The following is a 23,658-nucleotide window of genomic DNA, read 5'->3' as shown; positions in this document are numbered from 1 at the left end:
ATGCACAATATAACAAAAATTATTTGAAGGTTGTAGCATTTCTCATTTTTGAGATATTTGCATATAAAGTACGATAAATAGGAAAAAAACTACGATCGGTCAACTTTGACTCAACCGAAATGGTCGAAAAACGCATTTGTAACATAAAAATCTTACAGTCTAGTAATATTCAATCATTTATCTTCACTTTAAAACAAATTGCAAGTCTCTAGAACAATATCTCCATTTATGGTGAATTTTTGAAAAAAACGATTTCATTCCCTCCGCGCGCCGATTCTCGGGCGAAAATCTCCGAAATGCGTAGGTCACATCCTCCTAATACTTGTGCCTTTTCATATTACGCTTTTTTTAGAGTTTTATATATGAAAATGTGCGCAAAAACATGCACAATATAACAAAAAATATTTGAAGGTTGTAGCATTTCTCATTTTTTTAATATTTGCATATAAAAAAAATTTTAAACAAAAATTTGACATTTGATCAACTTTAACTCGTCTGAAATGGTCGAAAACTGCATTTGTAAGCTAAAACTCTTACAGTATCGTAATATTCAATCATTTTTCTTCATTTTGAAACAAATTGCAAGTCTCTAGAACAATATCTCGATTTATGGTGAATTTTTAAAAAAATATTTTTTTATGTCCGCGCGTTACGAATTCATGCATCATTTTGTGATAATATTTTCTCTGTGTTGCTTTTATCGTTTTACAATGTGTTATATACCAAAATGATCGCAATTTAGTGTACATTGCAACGAAAATAAAGTAACTTTTTACCTTCAACCGTTTTGCGCACAGTGCGATTTGAATACAATTATATATGAAATTTCGTTTTTGCGCTATCATATATCGCATTATTTATATATGATAATGATAATTTTTTTCATTTCTGATGGTTGCATACTAAACTTCAGGAAATGACAAAAAAGGAGCCAAAAATGAACTCTTAATGTTTAAAACTAAGTGCGCTGTGATTTTTTGAAAAAAATATTTTTTCCGCTTCCGCGCTCACTCCGAAACCCCTCCGGCATACGGGAGACAATTTTTTATTTACCGCTCCGGCGTAAGAGGGTTAATATTGCTTCTCTACAGGATCAATCCATCCACCACCCAAAGCCTGATATTACTACTCCTGAGAAGATAGCCGTCCATTAAAGGTAAAGTACCAGAGTACCATATGAAAATATCGCTCAATTCGTATCAACCATTATGAGACTTGTACATATACATTTCAATACTGTAAGTATTGGTTCACTAGACAATGCAAAATCTAAGTTTGTTATGCTAATCAGTAAACTAAGTAATGAATACAAGCAGTCCCTGGTTATCAGCAGACTCAGTTTTCAGTGATCCAGTTTTATGGAGCTTGTCTGGCACCATAAAATCAGTGATTTATGGCACCATAATGGGCCGGGTTGTGGTTACTGGTGCCATAAGTGTCATTATGGCGCCATAAATCACTGAGTTTCGGTTAATGGTGGTTTTTGCTTGTCGGCCCACCCTCAGGAACGGAACCCCCAGCGATAACCGGGGGCTGCCTGTAGTACATAATTTAAGTTCTCATCTATTCAGAAAATTCAAGGCAGCCTTTACCGATCAAATTGTCCAAATCTATCAGATATAATTTGAAAGTGCTATGTATGTTTTCACTACCAAAGTTATAACTCTGTTCGGAAAAGGCATGCAATGATTACATTATACTACGTTACATACTCGGAACATGTCTATGACACAAATATCAGTTTGGTAATGAATGCAATGTTTAACATTGTTACAAAACTCTTAACATGTCTTGAACATATTAGTTTGCCTACTACAGTACGGTCCCCAATTATGTGAGAATTTGGTCGATCCACAGCCTGTATGAGTCATTTCTTTTAAAATACCTTTTGGATGGAATTTCCTCTACCTATCCTCTGCCAAAAAACCTTCAAACTCCTCTATCTCATCCTCCATGAAGAGTTCTGCTGAACAAAGGCTTTGTGAACCATTTGAGGTTTCGGGGACTGATGGATCATGCGTGTCTTCACTCCCGTTAGGCCTAACAAACTTGGTTACGAGCGCCTGTCTCAGTTTCTTTGTCCGGCACGTTCACTACATAATTGTTTTCATATAAATTTATTTTACATTAAAAAAGAACTGATGAAAATTCAAAATTTGATATGAAAGTACAATTTCTTCAAAAGAAATTATAAAAATTCAAAATTCAACATGAAATGACACTTTCTAGAAAAGTTTAGATCGAATGATTCTCTCTCTCTCTCAAACACATCTGCTTCTGTGTTAATCACTTTTACTGGTCATTTTCATCAAAACCTATTTCAACAATAGAAAAAAATAAATGATCAAATGCCAAAAGTTAGTCAAAACAAGTTAACCTAGAAAAAAATTCTTACTCCACGTTCAGCAATGACGGATTTCAACTGCTGCCAAAATGGAAGTTGCTCCTTCCTTCGTCTTTAACTTAAGGGCAAGCTTTTTAGTTTAGGGAAAATATCCTCTTTGGTTTCTAAGCAGATGCATGCATGATGCGGATGATCAGAATACGCTTTGAAGATCTGAATAATACGTATGGCGATGATGATGATACCAATCATTCATACACACTGCGCTATGATGTCACAAATAAAAAAAAAATGTGTGAGGCGGAGCCTACCGTCTTAGCTAATGGCTGAGCAGAAGGCCTTCAGAATACACATCGCAGATCTGAATAATACCTATAGCCATGATGATGATACCGATCATTCAGAGTACACTTCGCAGATCTGAATGATACGTATGACACTGGTGATGATACCGATCATTCATACACACTGCGCTATGACATCACAAATGCGTGAGGTAGAGCCTTCCACCTTAACTAAAGGCTGAGCAGGAAATCTTTCTCTCGCATTCCTCCTTGGAGGAATAATAGTTTTTTCCTCCAAGCTTTCCCCCCACCCCTTCTCTCTGATACCAGTGAACCCCCACCCCCCCCCCCCCCCCCCCCCCCCCCCCCCCCCCCCCCCCCCCCCAACCCCCCCCCGCCCCCCCCCCCCCCCCCCCCCCACCCAACCCCGTAAAATACTTAAAAAGACAATAGATTTGACTTGCAGACATTGAACGGCTTCGCAAATACAGAAAATCTATTTTTGAGAACGAGTGACCGCATAAAAGGGGAATCGCACAATTCAAACACTCATAATTCAGGACCAGACTGTACTACTAATGCAACGTTTACATTATAACACTACTTACTCATAACATGTCTTGAACATAAGTACGTATTAGTTCAGCAACAAATGTAAACTTACATTATTGCGTTAACCTTAACGGGTGGTAGCACGGTAAACTGTGCTAGTGGTACTTTACCAGTATGAATGAAAATGCGCTACTGTATCAAAATAAGAAAAACTCGAATCAGACCATTACTGTAATAAAACAATATTATACTGTCCTAAAGGCTGAAAGCTTGAAGGCTACCTAAAATTGGTGATAATTCTTCACCAAAATCTTTTCTATGACTAGCAAATTTAAGAACACAGCTGCCATTAAATTATTGGTGTTAACCAAATGTTGGCAGAAGTAGAATGAAGGGGTCTGCTGGTAGTTCTTGGTATACCATTGGTGGACGGGACCTATCGCCTGCACGGAATATGTGAAGCGTTACCAGCAAATTTTTTAATCTTCTAGCTGCCAAGGCAAGAAATTGTTAACTAAGTAATTACTGGGTAAGATACTTATGTATATAAAAATGAAAGAATAAGGAACAAAATGATTTAGCTTTATCAAGTTTAACTGATCAGGGTATGCACACAACTTGATTATCTTAGACTGATCAAATGGATGTAATTGTGCTCTTCCATCAATACACTGAGGTCCTTGGTGTGTGCATACTAGGGTAAAGAAACCCTATAAAAGGCAAAAAAATATTGATAAAATATCCTTTGCTATTACCTGGCCTTGGGTCCCTTCAATCTCCTGTCCAGATATTGGGTCAATAAGTGGGCGCATGAGATGCAAGGTGTCAGATGTCTGCCCATCAACTTCTTGTTTGGGGGTTGAACTTCCATCCATCTTCAGTTTCACTTCATGGATAATCTTATGTTCCATTGGTGTAAAACCTGGAATTTCCTTTGCAGCCTGCTGTTGTGCATTAACTATCTGTGCACTGGAAGGATGAGCAGTTCCAAATTCATGAAATAAGTGTGTGGTTCGAGGAGTTGGCACTGCTGCACCTTGAATAGCAACTATTGTTGCTTGTTGTTGTTGCCAGTGCTGCTGAAACAAAATGAATAACAACATCACAATCACTGCAAATGAATAATACTTCCCTTTGATCCCGTGACCATGATTCAGTTATTTTGCTATAGTGCGTTTGTGGGGTCAATACTCCACTACATATATAAACAATGCTGGTACAGTATGCAGCTGAAAAACATATTAAGCAAATGCCATACTTAAACAGCCTGAATGTTCTGTTTAGCTTAACCTTTTGGTCTCTAATATAGCTAATAACCAACAGAAGATAATTTAAAATACCAAACAACACTTTAGAAAAGTATGAATGCTTAGCGTTATATATACGTAGTTCTAAAAACAGCAATCTAATCTATGAACAATTAGGTTATAAGATAAAATAAATACTTTACAGTTGAAGCCTATAGTCGACTCCCACTATTCACGGACTCCGGATTCGTGGACTCACATATCCAATATTCACAAATCACTGAATTTTCATTTCACTTTAATGATTAAATGCACTTTTTGTGATAAAACTATAACAAAAACCCAGGTATAAGCTGAATTTGTCTGAAAAATCAATGTTTGTTTGTTTGTATGGTGTTTTTACGTTGCACAGAACCAGTGGTTATTCAGCAACGGGACCAACGGCTTTACGTGACTTCCAAACCACGTCGAGAGTGAACTTCTATCACCAGAAATACACATCTCTAACCCCTCAGTGGTATGCCCGAGAATCGAACTCGCGGCCACCAAGGTGACAGGCAAAGACCATACCAACCACGCCTGAATCATAGCAGTGGCCCATGGGTCAGTTGCAATATTGCACAGGATTTACAGACTTCTGTTGTACCATGGGGTTAACAGAAAGATGATAATGAGTCTATTAAGACGTATCTCTGTCTGATGATTCTCGCAATGGTGTATGTGGAGCACGAGACAGGAACCATAAAGCGACTTATGTCTGTGATGGCCAAACAGAGGTTCAAATTATCAGTTAACCCTTGACAGAGGAGAAACAAAACTAAGATGGACAATATATCTGTGAGAAGGCAGTACTCTGCCCCTCACTCGACTTCGTGGGCTTTGTTGTTTGGTAGTACATTCCAGTTTTAAATGCGTTTGGCTTACAGAGCTATTGAGTGCACTACAGATACCCTCGAGTACCTGCATGTTAACTGAAACAGGAGGGAATGAAACCCTCTTGTTCAGTGATAATGCCACTCCTGTGTTGTTGTTGCTAAACAATACCACTGGTTGTCTCCAAATCAAAACCAGAAATTCTTGGGAAGCCTGATGCATTTAGTCTTTCTTCCAACCCATGATAAGACATAAGAGAGGTGGCTAGAGTTGGGCAGTCAACGTTAAGACCTCAGGTTTGTTAGCTATGAAAAACACATATTGATAAAAGATTTGTCATTTGTTCATATGTGTAACAAACCTTCGGTCTTAATATTAGGATAGACTCACACTTGGAGGACAGTATATGAAAATCCTGAACCGACTGGAGGTTCACCACACCTGGTCATTCCTCTTAAAAATGAGGATTTTCAAGAAGAGGACCTAAGCCTTTGAGATGTTAGATATGTAGATATCTAATACCCAGCCCACTGGGTTTAACACAATGAAACATGTTCAGATTCATTGCATAAATGGAAGTCAAAGAGAACTACACTGGACACCCGTATTTGAGTTCTCAAGATTCGCGGGTTTCTCCATGGATCATCTCTAGCCATTATTCATTGAAAATTTGCCAATTCACAGTATTTTTCAATGAGAAATATAAACTAATTTGTGTATTTTCAAATCACTTTCATAGCTAAATGCACTTCCTGTGATAAAAATATAAAAATATTCAGGTATAAGCATTTTTAGAGGGCTTTTCTTGTGTTTGATATAACGAAATAGGCAGTTCTAAGCATTTTTAGAAGGGTTTTAAGTATTCACAGATTTTAGCTATTTGTGGGGGGAGGGAGTCTGGTACACATCCCCCACGAATATGGGAGGTCCATTATATATCTGTTCATGCAACAAACCATGTCAGCCACATGAAAAAGGTTTGTCAACACTCCTCACTCCCCTTGCTAGAGGGAGGAGTTGAAGCTACTGTGAAGCAGATTTGTATGTAGTATTGAACGTAAAAAGTGCTGTAACAGCATGACTGCAACGCTCACCTACATCAAGTCAGTTCAGCATATGATGTGTTTATTCTTCAAACTGCCTGTAGGTACTGAAGAAAGAAAAGAAAAGAAAAAAAAAACGGACCAGTCTCCTCCACACTTTCATCTTAGGCATGAACTGTTCCACCAGGGGCACCAGATAAGCCACACTTGTTGAGCAGCCACCACTGGACCCAAAGAAAAAGTGTCAAAGGACCTGTGGGCAATATCTCCAGGTAGAAGAAAATGAAAGTGATCTGATGAAGCCAGAAACCAACATTCAAAATTCTATGAAAAAACAAGTTCTTAAATGCCAGGGAGGAACTTATTCCTCTGATGTCAAATGCTTCTGTTTGCACAGTACTATTGGTGACAACTTGAAGATGAGGATTAGGCTTCCCTAATCACCTCACATTACTAAACGAACAGGTATTCTTGGACATCTTTCTTGGCCTGACTCGTGCTAAAATAAGTCTACGACACCTAGGCTCTAGGTGACAAGTTCTTTTTAGATAACAACCCAGTGTTCTGATGGGGTGAATCAGTAACTCTTAAAGGAATGGAAAACGAGGCAAATCTGTTATTGTGAACTGAGGGAATTTTGGGTTTTAGCCACAAAATCCGGGACAAATTCGAAAGCTGCTGACCCCCAACCCCCTGTGCATTTATGTCATAATCCCGATCTGGAGTTTTCCAAGGAAGCCAAAGTTAGAAAGAAAACTGTTTACAACGTCAGTTCCCTGTAAGATGACTGACAAAGGGGCTCAAATGGAGTTCGAGACTGAACACTAGAGTAAGGTCCCATGTACGTAATTTGAGTTCCCTAGATGAACAAGACTGCTCCAAGCTCTTGAAACAGAGAATTCCCAGGACGAAGTGATGTCCACGTCTTTCAGGTGAAGAACTAATTAAAAGGCAACCCTGTAGCCCTATATGTACAGCAGAAACAGAAAAAAGTTTCTCTGTTCTGAGAAAGATCAAGATGATCATTTGCTACTGAACAGAAATTCTGAAAGAGGAGAAATACCATCGACGACACCAATAACAGCTGACGGCTCATTTGCCCTTGTACACGGCTGATGATGATCTCCTGGGGTAGCCGGACATCTGAGTTGCTGCTCTGCAAGAAAGATCTCGCTTGAATGAGAAACTGGACAGACTCTAGATGTGAAAAGACAAACATCCTACCGATTGGTGGTTCCTCTCCATATGAGGATGACAGAGAAGGTTGTGCTAAGGTGGAATCTCTCCTGGCACTGCTGAGAGAAGACACAGAAGACCCAAGAACCACTCGGCTTGGGGCCCCGAAGGAGCTACTAAGGTCATCCTAAGATTCTTGGAACCCATTAGTACTATTTTCAGGGCATGATGGATCCGGAACAACAAAGGAAAGGCATAAGCTTGCAGGTTGTCCCAAGTACAGGCAGCCCCTGGTTATTGGCGGGATCAGCTATCAGGGTTTCAGATTTATGGAGCTTGTTGAATACATACAGTCGACCCCCTGCTACTCGCCTATTCACAGATTTTTCTATGGACCGTATATATATACCCATCATTCGGGGAAAATTTACCTACCCATGGTATTTTTCATAGAGAAATATTCACAAATTACTGTACAGTGGGCCCCCACCCCGTATTCGAGGATTTCTCTCTGGACCAAATCTACCCATTATTTGCGGGGGATTCGTCTATTCGCAGGGCTTTCCGACGATAAATAATCACTTAATTAATGTATTTTGATGTTTTCATGCCTAAATACATTTTTATGGTACAAAAATTATTTACTAATTCTAAAATACTAATATTGATCAATACAGTGGTCCCCCCGTATTCTCGGGGGATGCGTACCAGACCCCCCCGTGAATAGTTAGAACCCGCGAATGTTTGGAACCCGTATAAAAATGCTAAAAACAGCCTATTTTGTTAGTTAAAACTCAAGAAAAACCCACTACAATTTTTCCTACATGGTGTTTTTTTTTTAATAGTTTTATCACAAATAAGGGATTTTGACGTAAGGAAAAAATCTATTTCTGGGCGATTGGCTCGTGTCGCCAGCGAAATATCCTTTAATCTATATTTCTAGGGTAAATGTACTAACACATACCAGAGAATAAATAAAATAAAGAAAAAGGTCAGTATAACTGACATCGCTCACCCTCCAAGAGGGTGTCGGTATGAACACTAGGCGAGTGAGACCACTACCACGAGCCAAAACCCAATAGAAATATCCCACACAAAAACAAAAACCCTCCATGAGGAGAGCCGACCCACAGAGTGAGCAGCTCGTACTACTACTACTCCATCCCATGCTGCCAGACTGCTGCGCCTCTGGTGGCCATCCTGAAGTTAGCAGACAATCTTGGGCGAAGGGAGGGTGGGTAGGGTGGGGGGATTTCGCTGGCGACACGAGCCAATCGCCCAGAAAATAGATTTTTTCCTTACGTCAAATCCCATTTTCTGGGCTCAGCTCGTGTCGCTGCGCGAAATCGTACCAGAGAAATAGCACAAGATTGTAAACAAAAGTAATAAAATAAATCAGCAATAGGTCTCAAATAAAAAAATATAGTAAATATAAAAAAGAATATAATTGCTAAAAAGATACAAATACACAGTGATACAAAATAGAAATATGCTTAAATTACCCTTAATTCTAAACATGTTTCTTATCATAAGGTAATTTACATATGTACAGAGGTAAATGGCTTACATGTAACAAATGGTATCTGTGTAAAGGCATGTATCAAAAATATAATAGCAATTAGAGTAGTCAAATGAACAAATTAACCAACAATGATAATATATAAGGAATGCATATGACTTAATATACAAAACCCGTAACCATTATAAATGCGATGTCACCCCCTAGCATAAAAATAAGGGTAACATCCATGAGATCAAAATCCATAATCATCTGTGAGTGACCCTAGCAAAAACTAAAGGGCACCCACTACATCATCATAAAAGCAGCTAAGACACCGGGTGAATGTAAATGAACACGGTAGGAATAGACGAACTGTTGGGTGAAGCAGGTAGAAAGGAGGACTGAATCTTCTACTACAAATCAACTATCATCAGGGGAAACTATGTTTCCCGCTGCTACTGCTGAAAATTTCAGAGCTTCCAAGGACTTAAGGTAATGGCGTTTGAACACTGTCGGCGATTTCCATCGGTATACTTTTTCAACTCATCGAAGTTCATGTGTTGGGAAATAAGAATTGAGGTGGCTACTGCCCTAAACATCATGTGCTTTTGGGAAAGAGTCAGGATTGGCTTGCTTAATAAAGTACAGGATTTGCTGCCTGATGCCTTTAATGGATAAAGTACCACCTTTTTCCCTCTTAAAGAGGGGACCCGATGAGGATGAGGAGGTCCTGGACAGAAAGGCTCGTAAGGTTGTAACTGGGCAAAGAGACACATCTTGTGGAAGGGGTAGTACCTTCCAAGGTTCCCACCTCATCAAAGGATCTTCATTCTTTGCTAAAAAGCTACGTTCCGGAGAAAGTAGTACTTCCCCTGTGGGAAGGAATTGAATATGATCCGGATCTCTGGATAAAGCCGACAGTTCTGAAATTCTTGCTCCTGAAGCTAAGCTTAATAAAAACAGGGTTTTTCTTAAGAGCATTATAAACGAGCATGTGTCATTATCGGTTTCTGAAGCCAGTTTTAGAACATCGTTTAAGAACCATGAAACTGACGTAGGCCTTACAGAAGGTCTAAGTCTAGCACATGCCTTAGGAATAGACGAGAAGTAGGAATCCGCCAAGTCTATGTTGAACCCAAATTGAAATATCTTTTTCAAGGCTGACTTGTTTGTCGTAATCGTGCTAGCTGCTAAACCTTTTTCAAATAAGGATCTGAAAAAGGATATAGCTGAATTAACTGTCATGATTCTAATATCAGATTCTCTCAGGAAGATTGCTAACTTTTTGACAGCAGCATCGTACTGTCTCAAAGTTGAATCCCTTTTATCGGATTCCAAGAAGAGAATATTCTGAGGGTCAATATTTGCATCTCTTTTTGCCGCAAACTTCATGAAATCCATAAAGTTTAGGGTTTTGAGAATCCCTGAGGAAGCTGAACACAGTCTTTCGTTTGTACTGACTGGGAGAGCTTGGGATTGGGGATCCGAAGAGGACGAAGGCCCAGCTCCAGAATTAGGGGATACCAATTGCTCTTCGGCCAGTCTGGGGCTACTAGAGCCACTTGACCCCTGAACGTCCTGAGTTTGTTTAAAACTTTCATAAGAAGATTCACTGGGGGAAAGACATAAATCTTCTTCCAGTTGTTCCAGTCTAGAGCCAGGGCGTCCGTGGCATAGGCCAGAGGGTCCAGGTTGGGGGCTACGTAACAGGGAAGTTTGTGATTCGCTTGAGATGCGAAGAGACTAACCTTACCGTTAGCCCTCCCTGGGACTCTTCGAAGTATCCATTGGAATGAACTGTTGTACAGTGACATTCCGACTCTAGGGGCACTGATCGGGAATAACGCGTCTGCTATGACGTTTCTCACTCCAGCTATGTGAGTGGAGAGATGCCAACTGAACTTGTCTGCCAGGGAGAAGATGGCTACCATCACATGATTTAGAGGACGTGACTTGGAGCCTCCTCTGTTTATACAATGTACTACCACTGCGCTGTCCAGAACTAGCCATTATGTGGGAGTACTTTGGGTGGGCGCAACCTTTTTAGAGTCAAGACACTGCCATTGCCTCCAGCACGTTTATATGGAACTGACTGAACTGAGGTGAACCACAAGTTCCTTGAACCTTTTGGAACCCTTTTGGAACTTTTGGAATACCCGCCCCAACCGCTTAATGGACGGCGTCTGTGTGGATGGTAATCCCTGGTGGAGGGAACTGAAGGGGTACTGACACTGACAAATTCTTGACTTTCGCCACGGCCGAAGACGATTCTTTAGAATCAGAGGGACTGAGGATAGTTTGTCCCTGGCCCTGACATTTGCTCGTGAGCGCCAGATTCTGGTTAGGTCTTTCAGTTTGGCTTTCATTAAGACGTTCGTCACTGATGCAAACTGGAGAGAACCCAGGATCCTCTCCTGAGCTCTCCTTGACGCCAGTTTGTGATTTAGAAATTGCTTGACTGACTTCGCTATTTCTTTCCTTTTGGTGATGGAATCGACAGAGTATGGGAGGATAGATTCCATTGAATGCCTAGCCACTGAAAGTCTGACTCTGGAGTAAGTCTTGACTTGGTCCTGTTTATCTTGAAGCCTAGATATTCCAGGAACTGAATCACTTTCAGTGTAGCTCTGTTGCATTCCTCGACTGTTGAAGCCCAGATCAACCAATCGTCGAGATACGCCACTACCATGATCCCTTGTGATCTGAGTTGTTGCACTACTGCTTCCGCGTAGTTTCGTGACACCCTGGGTGCCACGTTGAGACCGAATGGGAACTACCTTGAAGGAGAATGCCCTGGTCTCCTCCAATCTTGAAACCCAGATACGGACGGAAGTTGTCTTGCAATAGGGATATGATAGTAGGCGTCTGTAAGATCGATAGAGGTGGTGACGGCCCCACGGGGAAGTAAGGTCCGCACCTGTGAGATCGTGAGCATCTTGAACTTGTCGCAGCGGATGGCTAAGTTTAAGCGGGACAAGTCTAAGATTACTCTTCTTTTTTGTGAGCCTTTCTTTGGCACGCTGAACAAGCGACCTTGAAATTTTAACCTCTTGACTCTCGCTATAGCTCCTTTCTGAAGGAGGTCCTCTGCGTACTCTGTCAATTCTTTGGAACGGAAGTTGACGGAAAAAAGGTCTGGGATGGATGTGGGGTTCGTTCAACCAGCTCCCAAACCCAGGCCTTTTGACACTATGCTCTGAGCCCATTCGCTGAAGTTCCACCGGTGGCGAAAGTGAAACAGCCTCCCTCCTACCTGAAGTTCTTCATTGGTTCTGGTAACCGCCTCGGCCTCCTCTGAAGTGCTTTCCCCTATTAAAGGGGCCTCCCGAACCTCTCCCACGAAAGGAACGCTTACCTCTGCCCCCCTTACCCGAGCGGTCAAACTTCTGTGAAGCTTGACTCTCGAAGGCTTGATTGTAAGCCGGAGAGATGGCGTAAGAGGTGGAGGGCTGAGGCTGAGGGGATATCACATAAATTGGCTGTGATTGAGCCTTAGAGGAGGAAGGCTGGGCTGTTTGTACTAAGGGCACCGCTGGAACTTGCTGAGGAAAGCGTGGCTGCTTTTTCTGGTAAGGATGGAAGCGCCTAGTTTTCCTTTGTCCCTTACCTTTAGGTGTTAGGTCTTGTCTCCTCTTAGCCGTAAGACCCCAACGGTCCTTAAGGCTCTGGTTCAGCCTCGTAGCCTCTGACTGGACTTCCTTCACCATAGCCTCTGGGAAGAGATCTGCTCCCCAGATGTTAGACGAGAGTAACCTATTCGGCTCATGTCGAATAGTTGCCTCTTGTAGGACATGTTTCCTACAATTCGTCCTAGCAGTGGCAAACTCAAACATATCCGACTGTACCGTTTGAGTCAGGGCTTTGGTCATGAGCTTAAAAAGTGGTTATTGCAGCCACAAAGCTATGGTTGCTACCACGGACATAGCCATAGAGTTAAATCGAATCCTGGCTAATCGCGATTTCGCGGTCAAATTACAAGCCGGTGAATAAGGCCATCTGGGAGCCCTGGGTAGCTTTTCACCAAACTGCTCCATAGCACAGTCCGGTTTGAGTTTGCCAGCTGAGAAGGTGTTAGGCAAGTCCTCCCACAATTCTCCGGCTGAGGGGAGCAACGGAGATGTGGGATCTGCTTCCTTCAATTGAGGCATGGGTTCCCCCTTCTGGGCCGCTGGGATGGTAGACCTCGCGATCTTTGTCAGGAACGGGAGCGGGGTACTCTCATCCATTGTGAAAATGGTAAAGGGACTCTTGAAAGGTTGTATCCTGGTGTTAGAACAATCCATGTCCTCTAAACATCTGAGCCATTCTCTCTGAGCCTGGTCTCAGTGGAATAGAGGACTGTCTCCTTTGGTACCCTATCATCCCGTACCATGGCTGAAGCTGTAAGCCTTGCGTAACCTATGAACGGAGGCTGGAGGTCTTCCGGGAAGAACTCGAAGTCCTCTATCCTTCGAGTTCCGAATTCCGGTATGGAAATGAGCCCGTCTTGGAAGGGGGCGTATGACGCTACTCTCCATGGATTGTTCATTGAGAACGGAGGTAGCGAGTATACGGAGAAGCTGAGTTCCACTCGTATTGGAAGTGGAGGAGAGGCTAGAGGGGCTTCTCTCAGTCCGGCTATAATGGAGTCTTGGGAAGTAATCCTATCCGACAGACGAAGAGATCATTTGTTCCATGCTACTCTTTAGAGGGACCCAACCAGGTCGCCCCACCTGTTGCAACAGGCCAGCATTGGAGTCCAAGGCCGGAGCTGCTGCGGAGGTGGAGGGGTGGCTCTGAATCGGAACCAAGGGTAGCGGAACTGGTGACTCTGCCGGGGTGCGAGATCTCTCTCTGGAGGATTTACTCCTCGAGGACTTAGAGCCGGAACTGGAAGCTTTAGACCTGTCTGCTCCGGGATTCGCAGCCGGAGACTTACGTGAGGAGGATGACGCCGAAGTCGACTTTTTAGACGACGACGACGCCTTAGTCAAGGATTTCACTGCTTGACCCTTGACCTTAGGTCTAACCGAAGCGTCAGGAGGAGTATATAATTCATCACCTGTAAAGCCTTGGAAGGATGGAGAGGTTGCAGGAGTAGAAGAAACAGTTACACCCAAGGGTGACCCTTGGGTGTCCACCCTACTTACCTCGACCAACAGGTCGTCTACACCTACCATAGGTTCCACATTAATATCTAGAGTCGCGACGTCCATGGAGATATCCTGGTTCTTGATCAGTTAATGAGGCAGCCAGCTGTTGTTGGATGAAGGCGATAGTAGGGGCCGCCTCTACAGGGTCGACGTATCCTGTCGCCTTGCCTCCGGGGAAGATTAACAGCGCCAACCGCTTCTCCAAAATGTAGGGCATACCTTGGCGGCGTTCTTCCAAAACCGCGACCAGGCCCGCAGGGTTGCCAGTGCGGTATCCTTCACTGCCGGCGCCTGGAAGAGATGGGCGTAGATTAGATTTAAGAATCACTTAAAACTAAAACTTAAATTATAACTTAAACTTAGATGCCTTAAGTTAAAGTGGATGATGAAAACTTAAGCACTAAAACAGAAGCGGAGCAGCTACCGGAGATGGGATACTCACCCCTTCTAAAAGCTGGCTCACCAGATCGTAACATATGGTACCACGTCTCATGGTACCAGACCTGGATGTCCCCGTGCAGCGTCGCGCATGGAGCATGGGACCGGCAAACTTCGTGTCCACATGGGTCCTGAAGTGGCGGCGCATCCGGATGCTCACAGTTTGGTGGCCTGTAAGTGGGGAGATACATGAGTATCTTAAAGATAACACTTACAGGCTAAAGAACCATAAGAACTCCGTTGCATGCCGAGCTCGGAAAAAATTTGGGCATAGCCCCCCCCTGCCTTGCCTGAATAGGCTATAATCCCGGAGATGTCCGGTAAGACATGGAAGGGAGGGGGGAAAAAAGGTTTAAGGTACTTAAGATAAACTTATAGTTAGTCTAAAAACGCTTAAACCTAAAACCCAAACGAACCGGACCAAGTCCAGTGCGTAGCGGAGTTTAGTAACTCAGCAATGCGGAAAGGTTAGCAGGGACCCACTGTATGTTCCGGTCCACTCTACTGGGTGGACCAACACCTTCCCGCTGGAAGCCAGGACTCCGATCAGGAAAGGGGCCCTAGCAAGGTCGGGAAGAGCGAGGAGACATACAGGCTCGAGCGAACCGGAGCGACAAGGGAGCAACGGATGGGGGGAAAGGCCGACCCCCCAACCCCCCACCACATCACCACCAGGCCGGACCGAAAAGCCGGAGAGGTCACGTCCAGTCAGGGTCTGTCCCGCCTCCCTGGTCCCTCCGCCTGGGGGGAGAGGCCAGGGAGGCCTGCTCGGGTATGGGAGAGCGAGGGCAGGACTGCCCACTCGACTCTATGGAAGAGCGGGAGGAGGGGGGGAGGGACTGGGGCAGGCGTCTGGCTGTCTCGTGATCGCGTAGTGACCACGAGGCCCGGTCAGACTAAATATAATATACACTAAGCCTAGGAACCAACCAACTGACTCAGAGAGATGCTTTGGTGAAGACAACTGAACTGAAAAGGCGGTAGCCAGGAGGCCTACTAGGGCACAAACAGAGAAGGAAACCGACCTGAATCAAAATAAGATAACTAAGCCTAGGACCAACCAACTGATCAGAGAGATGCTATCGGGAAGCAACTGAACTGAAAAGCGGTAGCAAGGAGGCCTACTAGGCCAAAACCGACTGATCAGAGGGATGGCTATAGGGGAAGCAAAACCGAACTGCATGAGGGCGGTAGCATAGGCTCAATGAGCCAGGACCTAGGCTAAGCCAGACGCCTAACTAACCTAGCCACAACAAAATACATGGTAAAATAAAATAAAATAAAAGAGAGAAAACAATATAGTAGGAGAAAAAATCCAGGAGTGTACGACTAACCCGAAGGAAAGTCTACCACTCAAAGCTAGTCAGAGGCCGATACTAAGAGCCGGGACTAGGGTCTGGAAAGAAGAAGCCTACATAAGGTAAAAGACATGCATGCATGACAAAACCTGAGTAGACAGTACCCTAAGTAAAATGGATAATAAATATAGAGCGTAAATAGATAAGGGGATGTTCTAGGTATGGGAGACCGAGAACGAACCCACCACGCGGCAGAACCATGCTGCCATGCTTCCGACCCCGAGTTCGTATTTAGACCTAAAAAACGGCAAATACTGACTGAGGGCCGGAAAAAACCAACTAACCATGAATACTGAGTACTTAACTTAGCTGCTGCAATAGCTGCACGCTCCATCATAGATAATCCAACGAAAGGGCACAAAAAACAAAAAACAGAGAGAAAATAACACGTGTGACTCGTCGTGCGCCTAACTGAAAAGGATGGCCACCAGAGGCGCAGCAGTCGGCAGCATGGGATGGAGTAGTAGTAGTACGAGCTGCTCACTCTGTGGGTCGGCTCTCCTCATGGAGGGTTTTTGTTGTGGGAGATTTCTATTGGGTTTTGGCTCGTGGTAGTGGTCTCACTCGCCTAGTGTTCATACCGACACCCATCTTGGAGGGTGAGCGAGTCAGTTATACTGACCTTTTTCTTTATTTTATTTATTCTCTGGTATGTGTTAGTACATTTACCCTAGAAATAATAGATTAAAGGATATTTCGCGCAGCGACACGAGCTGAGCCCAGAAAGTGCATTTTATGATGAAATTCATCAAAAAAAACCAGGAATTTGTGGATATTTATCATGAAAAATACCGCGAATGCGCGGATTTTCCGCAAATAATGCAGGGAAACGTTCCCGAGAGAAAATCCGCGAATGTGTGAGTCCGCGAATACGGGGGGTCCACTGTAGTCAGTTTAATAAGATCACTGATATCACATAACAACAATAAGAACTCTCTCTGTCTTACAGTGATGTAATAACAACAATAAGAACTCTCTCTGTCTTACAGCGATGTAAGTTTTTTGTATGATAAATAAATAATTTACTAATTTTCAAATATTAATATTAATGTAAAGAGCAATCAATTCATTAAAGAAAAAACTACAGTGAATTAGTAAGATTTTAGTTTATAAATTAAAAAAAATATGTAAGAATGAAGGAAATCCCAGTTTTCATGCAATTTTCTTTCGAACTCCAGGTACCAAGCTGAGGTCCAATGGCTGTTAAATATATCAGTAATGTGAGAGGGGTAGGATGTGTTTCCTCTCTCTCTCTCTCTCTCTCTCTCTCTCTCTCTCTCTCTCTCTCTCTCTCTCTCTCTCTCTCTCTAAATTTTACTGAGATGAGAGATTTTTATGGTAGACGTATGTATATGTTTATTAATATTTTCAAATAATAATAATAATAATAATAATAATAATAATAATAATAATAATAACAACAACAACTGTAATTACAAAAATATGTAAAAGTATTTTACAGAAATACTATGCTCATCTTTCCATTTCTCTCTCTCTCTCTCTACTGAGATGAGGGATTTTTATGGTACACGTATGTATAATATATTTTCTGGGCCTAACCTGTGTCGCTTCGTGAAATATTCCTATAGCACTCATTTCTAAGGTATAAATATTGCTAAATATACAAGAGAGAAAGCTACATGGATTATACCAGGATAAACCTAGTTCGCTCACCCCTGTATAGGGTGTCGGTATAAAACAGGGGCGAGTGAAACCACTACCAGAGGTCCCCTGCCATTTAGTCTCTTCCCTTGTCAATTTCCCCCGTTCCAAAGAGGAGCCGTACCAAAGCCATCTACTGCCCGCTACTGCTACAACTAGTGCCTCGATCGTCATTCCTTTTATAGCACTACTGTGTTTAACACATGTTTTCATTGGAAGCCTTATTTTGGATTTATTTAAGATGTCTGAGCGTCAGGAATCTTCTGGAACTAAGTTAAGTACTGCAATAATCAATATGTTATCATTAAGGTAGCAATGTTAATCATAAATATGTGTTAGGCTTTGTTTATATGTCGGGAGCCTGCATGCGCCGCTCCCGAGTCAGCCATTTCATGCATCGCTACCCATGACTTTTATTTGTGACGACTTTCAGTTGGTCATCCATACTAATTGTAGTCGCGTGGATACTGATTTTAGCAGTTACTCCAAAACTTACGAGTTTATTATAGATTCTGACATTTTATGATATATATTGGCGTGAGAGTTATACTAGCCTACCTAATCAGACCTTATACGTCGGATGAGGAACGTAGCCTTCTCCCTTCCCTTGGTCGCCTACGAGGAGGATTCCTCCTTTATGGGACCAGGCTGGGATCTCATTGTAGTGGGGTGTTAGGCCTATTTAGGACTGCGTTTCTGTCCTTGAGCCACCCTGGCCTACTGGTCCAGATCATGATTAAAATTTATGTTTTTGGAAGGTTAGGCTAGCTGCTAAGAGCCTCCCTGGCCGACCTGACCAGATTGTTCTGATTTTGCGAAGGTTAGGCTAGCCGCTCATTAGAACAGTATACGCACCTATTCCCCTCCTCCACCTCATCCCTTTATCCCCTCTCACACCAGGGCTGTTATATGGTGTTTTTTATCATATGACATATCGTATCGTTGTATTTTAATTAGTGGACAGTCGACCTTAAGCCGGCTGTCCCCAAGATCTGTTGGATCCACGTCTTACCAGGAGGTGTTCCACCTGGCCAGTTGTTGTGAACAACTGATCACGAGTGAGTCACTCCTTGAGACGGCCTCCCGCCCCCATCCCACTCGGTGGGTGCTCAGCTCGCTAGAGCTACCTCAGGTAACCAACCGAGCCCCTTCCCCCGTAAGAGGGGTACGGGGGTGCCCACCCAGGCGAGCCCTGGTTGACCACCCGGCTCGTCAGGAAGGTATACACCGCGTACTACCTCAGTCTCGCCTTTCCTATCCCCAGTCCTCCATCCACCTTCTATCCTCCCGCCCCGGCGGGTCCGGGATCCGACTAGAACTCGTTCAGTATGCATATAACAAACACGATCCCTTATATGATTAGAATCAGGCCTAGGTTTTACCTATTTTCCCTGATTCGATCCCTCAACCGGACCCAGGGATAGAGGAAGATAGTATGGAAGTGGAATGGGGCCTGAAAGTGGGTGTAGATGCAGTGCTCCGGCACAATAATTTATTTAATTTATTTATTTAGTTTTAAGTTATTATGCATTTGGTTGGCTTACTATGCCGGCATTTCTACCCCGGCGGGTACCCTAGGACCAAAGCATGGTGTTCCTCTCCCTAGTTTCTCCCCCGTTTTACCGTTGTACCTCTGTGTCCCATTCCGGTGACAACAGACATGAGCTAAGAAAGGCGATCCTAGTGCAAACTAAGAAAGCCTCTCCGGTGCCGGCGGATTCAGGCCAGGGTTAACCTTTTCCCTGTTCTGTTGGTACCAAGCCTAAAATTATAGAGGAGAATGCAAAACGGGGCCGGAAAGCTGACGGGAGAGGATAAAAATGATTGTCTTTTATATTTTGCATGCCGCCAGAATCGTTACAGCAATTTTGAAGTAGTAAAGCATGCTCCGCCGGAGTCATCTCCGGAGGGTCTACATGTAGCGATATTCTGGTATCAATAATTATTTTAGTGCATGCTCCGCCGGATACATCTCCGGCGGGTCCATACAGTGATACTCATGTATCATTTTTACCTACAGATGGTGCGCTGTCAAGAGACAGCCTGTACTGCAATCTTGCAGCAGCTGTGCAGACATGTGTGCCGCACTCATGCAGGCTGTGCAGTCCAAGCTGACGATCTAGTGGTTTGGCATCCAGATGGGTGTGAGATCTGCTACAACTTGGTGCTAGAGCTCACTACTGACACGGTAGGTACCAGCTCATTGAATGAGATACTGGAAAATTCTGCAGACAATTTTGAGATAGTCATAAATTAACTTATGGTTAGAATTTAAATGTAAATATCTCTTCCAGAACCCGCAGGCCGTCAAGGACTCAGCTCTCGCCACCCTCAAGATCTGGGTAGGAGGATTTGGCCGCAACGCCAAGGGCAAGAAGCCCTACATGTTCTCCAAAGATTTGTGCTCCCTCATCTGCCCTAATGCTAAGATGTCAGCCCCCAAACTGATGGCGGATGCGGCAAAGGCTGCCACACCTAGGCAGGGATCGAGGACAAGATTGGCTAAACCTAGATCTCAGGACTCGGGTTTTGACCCGGCCGCATTTTCCAGCATGCTGATGCTAGAGATGGGGAACTTGGTTCAATCCAAGTTCCAGGAGATTTCAGCCCAGCTGGTCTCGAGTCTGGAGACATCAGGCCAATCGATCCAGTCTTTGGCACAAAGACTGGAGAACCAAGAGACACTGATGCAGGGAGTCCTCCAGTCCGGACATCCACAGCAGCCCCTGGCTGTACCGGATGCCTCGAAACTGCCACCCTTCAAGAACAACAACCCTTGGAGGCTAGCCGGCCATGCCCCCTTCTCAGAGAGCATGCTGACAATCGAGGGGTGTGGAACCCGGCCAATAGAAGACTTTGAGTTCTACCCACCGGGTCTCCAATTCCCCTTTTCAGGATATGCATGCCTGACGGAGGAGGCATTGATCAGGGAAGACAAAGTACCGGAGGAGACGGTCATCTTCCCCAGAGACCAGGCTCAATCAGCATGGATTTGAACCTTGACCGAATGGGAGTGTACGAATACTAAGCTGACTCGCCACAAGAGTCCCTTCACCATGTTTGTGGTCCCTGATGACACTCCCATTCCGTGTACATCTAAGATTGTAGAACTGACACTCCAGGCAGCAGCAGAGGACAAACCCATGCCTCAAATCAGAGAGACGGATTTACCATCCGTGCTCCTCCCGGGAGGAACGCAGAGTTGGTTGGATGCCCTGGCAACATTCTCAGTAGGGAAATTGAGCCAGGATTGTGGGACGACGCTCTTTAGCGAGCGCTTGCCCAGACTCCCAGAAGCACTGGTAAAAGCAGAGTACAAAGCCAGATGTCGCTTGTGTAGGTCTATCAATTCTGCCACTATGGCGGAAATGACGACCCTGGTTTACACTGACGAATCTTTGTTCAAGATTCTGACGAAGTCATTACTTCACACCTTACAGTGTGACGTATATGACTTCGCTGTAGCCAGGAGGAACTGCAGAAAGCAAGTCTTGGCTGATGCTTCTATTTGCCATGAGCCAAACAGACTCATCAAGGCTTCGATCTGGGGTGCGAACCTGTTCCCTGAGACGGTAGTGAACGGCGTCTTGAGTGAAGCAGCCAGGGTTAACCAGAGCTTGCGAGTTCAATGGGGCCTGATCCCCAAGAGAAGATGTGAATCCTCTGGAGGCAAGCCCAGGGGAAAGAAGAGAGCAAGGAGGTTCCAGCCTTTCCAGACTACCCAACCTCAGACAATGGTCTAGGCGGTTCCAGTAGGCCAACTGAACCAACCGTCCACTTCAAAAGCTCAGCCTCAACAACAGTTCATACTGCTGCAGAGCCAACCCTCTAAGCAGCCTCAAAGCTCGGCCAATTTTACCCCTTCTCCGGCCTTTAATGCCTCCTATGAGAACCAGGGGGTCTTTCATGAGTATAACCGGTTCGCAAGAGGTAGCCGAGCCAGAGGAGCTTTCCGCAGAGCTGGAGGGAAGAGCATCTGGCAGAGGAAGAGGCTTCAGAGGAAGCCGGGGTAGCCGACCCTCAGCACAGTGAGACTCCTCAGGTAGGAGGGAGGCTGTGCCTATTCAAGAACCACTGGAAATTCAGCAGTTGGGCGCACAGCATAATAGCAAAAGGACTGGGATGGAGTTGGAAGAAAGGGCCTCCTCCATCAACCAATTTTTATCAACATCCTACAGCGGATCTAATAAATTATGCCCAAGACCTTCTTCAAAAGAGGGTAGTTACAAAGACCAAGTACTTAAAATTTCAAGGACGCTTGTTCAGCGTTCCAAAGAAAGACTCAAACAAGCAAAGAATAATATTAGACTTGTCTCATCTGAACTCATACATTCAATGCGACAAGTTCCACATGCTAACAGTTTCGCAGGTACGGACCTTACTTTCCCGTAGGGCCGTCACCACCTCTATAGATCTTACAGATGCCTACTATCATGTTCCAGTAGCAAGGCACTTCCGCCCCTTCCTAGGCTGCAGATTAGGCAAACAGGCTTACACCTTCAAAGTAATGCCATTCGGGCTCAACATAGCGCCCAGAATATTTACAAAGTTAGCGGAAACAGTAGTACAAGAACTGAGAGCTCAAGGGATAATGCTAGTAGCCTTCCTAGACGACTGGCTTATCTGGGCTACAAACGACAAAGACATGAAGGACACGGTCAGGAAAGAATATATGCAGAGACTCAAGGCGATACTCAAGTCAAAACTCAACGCCAGAACTATGATAAAAGCCATAAACACATGGGCAGTGCCAGTAATCAGATACAGTGCAGGAATAGTGGAATGGATGAAGGCAGAACTTTGCAGCATAGACCAGAAAACTAGGAAACATATGACAATACACAAAGCACTACAACCAAGAACAAATACGGACAGACTATACATAACACGAAAGGAAGGAGGGAGGGGACTACTAAGCATAGAAGACTGCGTCAACATCGAGAACAGAGCACTGGGGCAATATATGAAGACCAGTGAAGAGTGGCTCATGAGTGCATGGGAAGAAGGACTGATAAAAGTAGACGAAGACCCAGAAATATACAGACGAGAAAGACAAGCAGAACAGAGGAAAGGCATAAAAAACCAATGCACAGGCAATACATGAGACAGACTAAAGAACTAGCCAGCGATGACACGTGGCAATGGCTACTGAAGGGAGAGCTCAAGAAGGAAACTGAAGGAATGATAACAGTGGCGAAACTGAAGGAATGATAACAGCGGCACAAGATCAGGCCCTAGGAACCAGATATGTCCAAAGAACGATAGATGGAAATAACATCTCTCCCATATGTAGGAAATGCAATACGAAAAATGAAACCATAAACCACATAGCAAGCGAATGTCCGGCACTTGCACAGAACCAGTACAAAAAGAGGCATGATTCGGTAGCAAAAGCCCTCCACTGGAGCCTGTGCAAGAAACATGAGCTACCTTGCATTAATAAGTGGTACGAACACAAACCTGAAGGAGTGATAGAAAACGATCAGGCAAAGATCCTCTGGGACTATGGTATCAGAACAGATAGGGTGATATGTGCAAATAGACCAGACGTGACATTGATTGATAAAATCAAGAAGAAAGTATCACTCATTGATGTCACAATACCATGGGACACCAGAGTTGAAGAGAAAGAAAGGGAAAAAATGGATAAGTATCAAGGCCTGAAAATAGAAATAAGAAGGATATGGGATATGCCAGTGGAAACTGTACCCATAAACATAGGAACACCAGGCACGATCCCAAGATCCCTGAAAAGGAATCTGGAAAAGCTAGAGGCTGAAGTAGCTCCAGGACTCATGCAGAAGAGTGTGATCCTAGAAATGGCGCACATAGTAAGAAAAGTGATGGACTCCTAAGGAGGCAGGATGCAACCCGGAACCCTACACTATAAATACCACCCAGTTGAATTAGAGGACTGTGATAGAAAAAAAAAATAATAATAACTGTAATTACAAAAATCATATGTGAAAGTATTTTACAGAAATACTACGCTAATCTCTCTCTCTCTCTTCTTACAGAGATGTATGTTTTTTGTATGATAAATAAGTG

General features: G+C 43.9%; 1 protein-coding gene across 3 annotated transcripts in view; it reads right to left on the bottom strand.

Moving 5' to 3' along the window:
- Positions 1 to 23,658, bottom strand: part of LOC135211069 (zinc finger protein 335-like) — an 85,610-nt gene that overhangs the window by 45,901 nt on the left and 16,051 nt on the right. For 2 of the 3 annotated variants that reach the window (XM_064244130.1, XM_064244129.1), the window contains one exon: positions 3,936 to 4,256. In XM_064244130.1, the coding sequence (XP_064100200.1) occupies positions 3,936 to 4,256 (321 nt within the window). Of the gene's footprint in view, positions 1 to 3,935; positions 4,260 to 23,658 lie in introns of all 3 variants that reach the window. The other variant, XM_064244128.1, reaches the window with a different exon arrangement.

Source organism: Macrobrachium nipponense, chromosome 4 (assembly GCF_015104395.2).
Source record: "Macrobrachium nipponense isolate FS-2020 chromosome 4, ASM1510439v2, whole genome shotgun sequence".
NCBI lineage: Eukaryota > Metazoa > Arthropoda > Malacostraca > Decapoda > Palaemonidae > Macrobrachium > Macrobrachium nipponense.
This window is presented reverse-complemented; position numbering and strand designations above follow the sequence as displayed.